At 51.8% G+C, this 8,279-nt stretch overlaps 1 protein-coding gene across 2 annotated transcripts; it reads right to left on the bottom strand.

The window, feature by feature from the left end:
* Window positions 1-4,467: 4,467 nt before the first annotated feature.
* Window positions 4,468-7,090, bottom strand: DUSP1 (dual specificity phosphatase 1). 2 transcript variants are annotated; one of them, XM_021532139.3, is made up of 4 exons: window positions 6,638-7,090; window positions 6,360-6,508; window positions 6,031-6,250; window positions 4,468-5,532 (listed from the first exon to the last, which is right to left on the bottom strand). In XM_021532139.3, the coding sequence occupies exons 1-4, from the start codon at window positions 7,005-7,007 to the stop codon at window positions 5,162-5,164; spliced, it is 1,110 nt and encodes a 369-aa protein (XP_021387814.1). In that variant the 5' UTR covers window positions 7,008-7,090; the 3' UTR covers window positions 4,468-5,161. The 2 variants fall into 2 exon arrangements, with proteins under 2 accessions (XP_021387814.1, XP_077642774.1); XM_077786648.2 differs by having other exon boundaries at window positions 6,360-7,090.
* Between the last annotated feature and the right edge of the window lie 1,189 nt (window positions 7,091-8,279).

The following is an 8,279-nucleotide window of genomic DNA, read 5'->3' as shown; positions in this document are numbered from 1 at the left end:
CACAGCAGCCACACAGGGCAGCTTCAGAACCCTGGGAGTGAAAACTCCCACGGCACAGGGAAAAAAAAATCAAACCCACACCTGGAAGACAGGCTGCTCACACCATATAAAGACAAAAAACAAAGCTGCTTTCTGGCCTGGTTTTGGCTGGTTTTCTTACAATAACAGAGCCAACTCGCTCTGTGCCAGACTGACAGTGTCAGGTCCAGGTAGGTCCTTGGCACTGCTCTCCAGACAGGCACAGGTTTGTACAACTGCACTTCCAAAGTGGGAAACAGCTCTCAAAACCCGAAATTCCTCACCCAGCCCAGCAGCAGAGCAACTCAGCTGCTTCCCTCACCTACCTGGCTTCATCTCTTGGAGATTGTGAGCTCTCAAAACCCAAAATTCCTCACCCAGCCCAGCAGCAGAGCAACTCAGCTGCTTCCCTCAGGTACCTGTCTTCATCTCTTGGAGGTTGTGCTCAGGGCCACAGCATCAAGCAGCTTCAAGTCCTCACAGCAATGCCAGAAAATTCTGCTTCTCCCCAGCCTCTCCTTTAATACCTTGGTCCCATTTAAGCTTTCACACCCTTGATGGGTGCTAACAGGACCAAGCTGGGCCGTGCCATTCCTGGATTGCCAGCCTCCATCAGCTGTGGCCACTGGCACTGCCCTGTAGTAAACAGAGTGTTGTGAGGAGCCACACACAGCATAAATCTCACTCATTTGTTCTGTCAGCACCAGTGGATTTGAGCCCGTGTTTGAACTGTTTTCCCAAGCTCCCACCAGCCTTGGATGGGAGCAGATTTGGGGAAGGCAAAGCCCTGGGCAGAGTCTCCCTGGCTGCACTGAAAGTCTGTCACAGGCGCTGCTGCTGGACCAGCAAAAGGATAAGGAAGAGGTTTAGATGGGATTTGAGGTGTGATTTCTCACCACACTGTGACAGTCACACACCACGACCTTTTCTCCTTCCCCATCCCGCTGTGACTGTGGAGCTGGGGAGTGGGCTGCACTTCAACATCACCTCCAGACAACTCTCAGTGCCCTTTCTGCTACCCTGGAGCCAGGCAGAGGAAAAAACCCAGGTGCTAACCAGGCCAGGAAGATTTGCCTGTGTGTGACTGGGTGTAATGTTCTTTTTTTTTCAGCGTAATGGCATCACACATCCTTGTGGGCCTGCCAGTCTGATCCTGGGGTGACTAATTCAGGATAGTCCCTAAGCCTCAGTACGCCCTGCACCTCTGCAGCGCAGATGACAACAGGCAAAAGCTTTGAGACAAGGGAATTACCCAAGGCACATCTAATCTGGAGCTCTGTGTCTGTCTGCCATGTGATAACTGGGTAGGCTGTGTCCCCTGAGTGTTGCATCTTTTGGGGGGAGCACACAGGGCTCCTGTGCTGTGTCCCCAAGGGCTGGCAGGGACACCCCTGGCTGTGGGGACTGTGCTGTGCCATGACTTGTGTTCAACTTGGGGTGGTTTTGGTGGCATTTTGGGGACCCAAAAAGCTGGGCTGTGTGTCCCCATGGCTGCTCTGCAGGGCACAATGGCCATTGTTTGCCTTCGGGGTGGGTGAGCAGCCTCTGGCTTGGGAGGAACAAAGCTCGGAGCCAGTTCCTGCAAACACAAACCATGCCTTTTTATCACTCCATGGCAAATTGGTTTGTCAGCAGCAGGAAGTGATGTTACTGCCGTCCTCAGCGAGGGGAAACTCCTCGTGGTTTCCATGGGGATGTATGCAACTGGAGAGCTACAGATTTATACAGACTGAAAGCCCCACACACTTTATACAGACTTATACAGACCGAAAGCCCCACACACTTTATACAGATTTACACAGACCGAAAGCCCCACACACTTTATACAGATATAGACAGACTGAAAGCCCCACACACTTTATACAGATTTATACAGACCGAAAGCCCCACACACTTTATACAGATATAGACAGACTGAAAGCCCCACACACTTTATACAGATTTACACAGACCGAAAGCCCCACACACTTTATACAGATTTATACAGACTGAAAGCCCCACACACGCCTGCTGCGAGCCAGGATTCTGGGGATTTGGTACCACGGGATGGTGTCAGCTGAGTTCTGCTAGCACAGGGGGACAGCCAGCTCATGTTGAGGCAGAGAAATGGGAATTTAAAGCCCTAAACTGGGGTGAACTTAATATGTGTGCCTTAATATTCCAATCAAACAAAGCAGCAGAGCTGGGAGAATAATTAAGGAGTGGAAAGTAAAATTCTTCCACGAAGTTCAGCCTGGCTGTGGCACCAAGGCATCCTCCTCCTCCTCTGGCTCTCATCCTGCTCCTTCCCCATCCCTCCCAGCAAACCCCCCAGCTGATCCCATCCATCTCCCCAGAACTGCCCCACTGAGGTGACATTTGGCAGTCCCGCTCTGGTCCCTCTCTCCCCCATGTCCTCCCCTTCACACCGGCAGCAGTTTGGGATCTGGGTGCGATCCCATCCACAAAAAGCCTGCAGGAGTCTGAGACCGGGCAGCGCCAGAGTCGGATTTCAGGGAGCAGGAGAGGGATCCCGAGAAAGCCTTGGAAAAGGGCATCGGGTGGTGGCAGCAGGGCTGCCCGGCTGCTGCTCACAGCAGGCTTTGTGCTGAAGCAGCTCTCTTTTGCACCCCTGGGTCAGGTGCCTGCTTAGGTTCTAAAAGCTGATCTGCTGCCAGGTAATGAGTTTTATTGTTCCAAGAAACACATAAACAAGCTCCCGCGGCTGTCAGGGAGCGGATTTCTGTTTGAATTGTGATTAACAGGCAGGACTTTTTTTTATCAGTTGCATGGCCAGGGCTGCCAAGGTTGTATTTTTCCACTGAACAAGCTCTGCTTTGCTTTGAAGGTGAAAGTTTGTTCCACCCTTTACTGCAGGTGTAAAAAGGCTCCCGTATTCAGAGACAGTCTTGCATATTTAATCAGGACAGCAATGGCAGGTTCGAGGTGCCAAGGGATTTTCCATGGACAAAGGGGTTTTGTAGGATTTGCAGCACAGGACAGGTTTTGGGGAGGACACTCTTTTTGAGGTTTGGGTACGCTTCAGGAAAATATGAGTTCCTAACTTCACTTCTCAGTGCCCAGGGATCTCTCCTCTTTTAGCTGCTCCATTTTCCCCCTCCCTTGGTGTCAGGTTGGAAGTCGGTGAGGGCTGACGTGCGGTGCTGACGACAGAGCTGCTGCTTCAGAGGGGCAGCTCACGTGGAAGAACTTCAGAGGCAGCAGTGCATCATCCCGGCCTTCAAGGGCACCTTCTCCCAGGAGAACAGTCCTGGATTTTAGCACCATTAATACCCCAGGTAACTTGCAGCATTGCAGCAGGAGTTTGTGGTGCTGTCTTGCTGTGTGACGAGAGAACAGCTGCTTTAGGCTCACAAAAACCTTCACCTGTACACTGAAAATCACAAGTGATTCAATTCCTTGATTTTACAGTCACAAGCTGCTGTGTGTGCCCGAGCACAACCCTTTTTGATGGGGCAAAAGTTGGATTTGACCCTTTGAATATCAGATATGCAGGAAGTGGTCGCTCCTTTCTGGAGCGAGTATGGGAAACCCAAAGTGCTGCTGCTCCCTCAGCATCCCTCTCCCTGGTACCAGCATTGCCCTGCCTAGGAAATCAAGCTCCCAGCTGCATCCCACAGCCCTCAGCTTCCCTGGGAAGGGGCTGTCACAGCAGGGATGCTGTCCTGCCCCACAGAGCCCATGTGAGGTGCAGTTCTGTCACAGGAACCCTGTGCTGCCCATCTCCCTGCTCCTGCTGGAGCTCCCCTGCCTGGCTTTGGCTGTGCTGCATCACCTGTCCTCATTGCCTCAACAGAACCACCAGATCCAAGTCACTCTAGTGATAATCTCCAGCAGGAAAGAATTTATTTGGGTCTGTCTGGGTAAGAAAATCAGCGAGTTGCTGGTTACCTGATCCCTTGTCATGCCCTGATTTGTTTACAGAGATAGCCCAGCCAGCCAAATAGTGGCATCAGAGGCAGTGTGAGTTGCAAAAAGGATTTAAGGAGGTGGGACAGAAAAAGAAAAACACTTTGTGAGTTTGTGCCAAGCCTTAGAGATCTGTTACTAACAGGTTAATTTTTAGACTTAACCTTTCAGGCATTAGAAGTAAACAAGGAATAAGGAAGCTTATTCCTCCTTCTTAGGAGAAGCACTATTTTAAATTCACTGTAGCCCAGTGCCCAAGTCTCAGCTGGTTCTAACTGTTACAGCCATCAGGGCAGCCAAATCCACTCCCAGCTGAGAAGCCAGCCTTGGCTCCCTGCCACTGCACACAATTACATGGGGACAAAGAAAAGCTCAGGTTAAGAACCTGCAGTAGCTCCTAGTCAATTATGTTGTTTAAACCCATTTTTCTCAGTCAAGACCCGAGGCCAGAAGAGTTGAAAAACACAGCTCTTCACCCTGGAGCTTCACATGAGTTTTGTAACCGTGAAATGCAGAATTTTAAAGAATATATAATCCAGATGAATAGAAATATCATAATTTATTCTGTTTGTATAAAAAAAGTTATAATCATGTAACAAAACTATGTCTTCATAAGAAGAAATATATTATTTCACATCATAAATAAATCAGCAAACATACAACCCTTGGCAACTCAAAAAAAAAAAGCACTCGCCTGGTGCTTTCATGTCAGTGCTTGGAAAACAAGAAGAGTTGACAGATATACACACACAGGATTATTGTACCAAAAAATTACTGAGGTATTTGGTTTCTCTAGAACTGAAACTTTACGTTTGTGAAGGCAAAAAAAAAAAAAAAGAACAAAAAACCCAGCAACAATGCACTAATGTAAAAATAAATAAATAGGACTGTCATATAAAAGGGTTCAGCATCAGTGTTGCTCAAAGTGTCCAGGAGTGGGAATACTGGTGAGCATGCTACTAAACACGGAGCAGGCTTGGGACAGACAGAAGACAAGGAGGGACAGCTCAGGAAAGAGCCAATGTCCTTTGATCTCTGTGCAGACATCCAGACATTTGCTTGAGAAGTCAGAAGCGCCCGGTTTCTCTGGCGCTGGGTGAGCTCCTCTCCACTGACGACACCGTTCTGGGACACGCCAATCACGCCCCACAAAACACAAACGACACTGTCCCCGTCGTTATTGCACTTCTGAGACAGCAAGTCTGAGTCCTGGCCACGGTTTTCACCTGCTTTTTCAGCAGCTCGGGGAAGTAGTGATGGGGCTCTGAAGGTAGTTTAAAGCACTGGAGGTGGTGTGAACGGGGATGGAGACGGGGAAGTTGAAGACGGTGGTGGTGGAAGCCCCTCTGTCCAACACTGACATCGCGGGGCTCCCGGCTTCTGCCGAGCAGTTGGGGGCCAGGACCTGCGACTCGAACTGCAGCAGCTGCCCCATGAAGCTGAAATTCGGGGAGATGATGCTTCTCCTCTGCTTGACAAACTCGAAGGCTTCATCCAGTTTGACTCTGTTGGTCCTCATGAGATAAGCGAGGCAGATGGTGGCTGAGCGGGAAATGCCAGCCTGGCAGTGCACAAAGACCCTTCCTCCCTCGTTCTTCACAGAGTCTGAAAGAATCAAAGAACGCAGTTAGCAAACAAGTCTCACTGCTCCCAGAGGTGGGAAAAGCACAGACTGCTGTTTTACATTTCTTTAATCCATCCCTTCCTTAGCCTAATAGGTGCACCCGGAGCTTTTGAGACAAAGGGAGTCTTTGTCCCGAGGAAAGCAGCTATTTTCACTCTGGGCTCCAATTCCAATTATACTAATAGCTCCTCCAGGTCATTTTAGCAGTCTTGCGAGATTACGTTAACACTGATCCGCTTAAATTCACTCTTTTCTGCAAGCCCAGTGCCTCTTGAATCAAGATTTCCAACAGCTTTACAAAGCTAAGATTATGCCTGTGAGGAGAATTAAACTGATGGAAACGGTCCCCGAATTTATCTTCCCAGTGGAATGCTATTCCCCAGTCTGAAGTGGAGGATTTATTGGGAAAAGCCACGCCAAAAAAACCCCAGGGGACATTAACCCATAAAAAGCGCGGATTGCAAAGAGAGCTAATTTACCGATGAAATCGATCGCCTCGTTGAACCAGGAGCTGATATCCGCCTTGTGGTTATCCTCCACGGGGATGCTTTTATACTGGTAGTGCCCCTCGAAGTGGTTGGGGCAGTTGGCCGAGACGTTGATCAGCGCCGTGATGCCCAGAGCGTCCAGCATGTCCTTGCGGGAGGCGTGATAGGCGCTTCCCAAGTACAGGAACGGCAGGATTTCCACGGGCCCGCCCTGCAAGAGAGAGGAAGGGCCGCGGTCACTCCCGGCCGGGGCTCCGCGGCAGCGCCCGCTGCCCGCGCTGCGCTCCCCGCGGGGCGCGGCGGCTCCGCCCGCCGCTCACCTGGTCGTAGAGCGGCGTCCCGCAGGAGCTGCAGCCCGAGTCGGCGCTGCCGGGCGCGGGGCTGGCGCTCAGGGGCAGGCTGAGCCCGGCGGGGGCGGCCGGCTTGGTGCAGAGCTCGGAGCAGGCGGACGCGAAGGCTTCGTAACCTCCTGCGGGGCAGAGCGGAGAGGGGCGCGGGTGAGCGGGGCGGCCCGGCCCGCTCCCCTCCGGTTCCCTCCGGCTCCCTCCGCTCCCCTCCGGTTCCCTCCGGCCCCTCCGGCTCCCGCGGGACCACTCACCCTTGAGGAAGCAGATGCGGGCACCGCGGGCCTCCCTGCAGAGGGTGCCGAGCGCCAGCAGCATGGTGCTGTCGCGCTTGGGCACCTCCAGGTCGGCGCTGCGCTCGTCCAGCAGCACCACGGTGTGGAAGAGCCCCTGGCGCAGGCGGGCGCGGAGCTCCTCGTTGGGCACGACGTGCTCCAGAGCCAGGGCGCCCTTGGCGCGGCGCCGCACGATGGTGCTGAGGCGGACGTTGCAGGAGCCGCGGATGTGCGCGGCGTTGAAGGAGAAGAAGGAGCGGCAGTCCAGGACGAGGCACTGCGCGCCGCGCTCCTGCAGCAGCGCCCGCAGCGCCTCGCACTCCAGCGCGCACACCCGCAGGTTGACCATGGCCGGGCAGCCCGGAGGATGGATGAGGGAGGGCAGGGCGGGCAGGGCAGGGTGCGCGGAGGTGCCGCCGGCCCGGCTGTCCCGGCGCCCCGGCCGCTCCCGCGCTTATATGGGGCCGCGCCGGCGGGACGGCGTTTTCTCAATGGGCCGCGTCACGTGGGGGGCCGGCCGCCCGCATGACGTCACCCTGGCCGCGCGCCAGCGCGGGCGCGGCCGGGCCCGCCGGCGTGACGTCATCGGGCGCGGGGCGAGAGAGGGACAGAGAGAGAAAGAGTGTGAGTGTGAGTGTGAGTGTGAGTGTGAGATTGTGAGTGTGAGTGTGAGTGTGAGTGTGAGTGTGAGTGTGAGATTGTGAGTGTGTGAGATTGTGAGTGTGACTGTGAGAGAGAGTGTGAGTGTGAGAGTGTGAGTGTGTGAGAGATTGTGTGAGATTGTGAGTGTGAGATTGTGAGTGTGAGATTGTGTGAGTGTGTATGTGAGAGATTGTGTGAGTGTGAGAGAGTGTGAGTGTGAGTGTGAGATTGTGTGAGTGAAAGAGTGTGAGTATGAGTGTGAGAGAGATTGTGAGTGTGAGAGAGTGTGGCAGAGATTGTGAGTGTGAGAGAGTGTGGCAGAGATTTTGAGTGTGAGTGTGTGAGACCCCCCACAGCACATCTATACATGTGTGTGTGTGAGAGCATGTGAGAGTGAGTTTGTGAGTGTGTGTGAGTGTGTGAGACTGTGAGAGTGTGAGTGTGAGTGAAAGAGTGTAAGTGTGAGTGTGAATGTGTGAGCATAAGTGTGAGACCCCCCACAGCACATCTATACATGTGTGAGTGTGTGAGAGTGAAAGTGTGTGAGTGTGAGAGTGCGTGTCTGTGAGAGTGTGTGAGTGTGAGACCCCCCACTGCACACCTATAGACACCTGCACATGCCTGTGCACGCCTGTGCACGCCTGTGCACACGGGTACACGCAGATATATCTACACACGGCTGTACTACACCCCCCCCCCCGCTATAAATATAAAATATTTTAAATATATATAAATACTAATATATATTTATACATAAGTCTATATTATGTTTTATATTGTATTTCTGTATTTATAAATATATAAATATTTATATAAAATATATATCTATTTCTAGAAATATATAAATATGAAATAGATAAATATAGAAGAACATATAAAATACATAAATATATAAAATAAATATACAAAAATATATAAATATATGTGATAGATAACATATACAGGCATATATACATATACACATGTAGATACATATATA

Source organism: Lonchura striata, chromosome 13 (genome assembly GCF_050655825.1).
Source record: "Lonchura striata isolate lonStrDom1 chromosome 13, ASM5065582v1, whole genome shotgun sequence".
Taxonomy (NCBI): domain Eukaryota; kingdom Metazoa; phylum Chordata; class Aves; order Passeriformes; family Estrildidae; genus Lonchura; species Lonchura striata.
Note: the sequence above shows the minus strand (reverse complement) of the source record. Positions and strands in the feature narration are given on the sequence as shown.

What these genes read in the sequence shown, in the direction of transcription:
- DUSP1 (XM_077786648.2), bottom strand. Translation starts at nt 7,007, where the DNA reads ATGGTCAACCTGCGGGTGTGCGCGCTGGAGTGCGAGGCGCTGCGGGCG. An exon ending in GGACGCCGCTCTACGACCAG is followed by an intron (nt 6,251 to 6,359) that starts GTGAGCGGCGGG and finishes TCTCTCTTGCAG; the next exon opens with GGCGGGCCCGTGGAAATCCT. An exon ending in CGAGGCGATCGATTTCATCG is followed by an intron (nt 5,533 to 6,030) that starts GTAAATTAGCTC and finishes TGATTCTTTCAG; the next exon opens with ACTCTGTGAAGAACGAGGGA.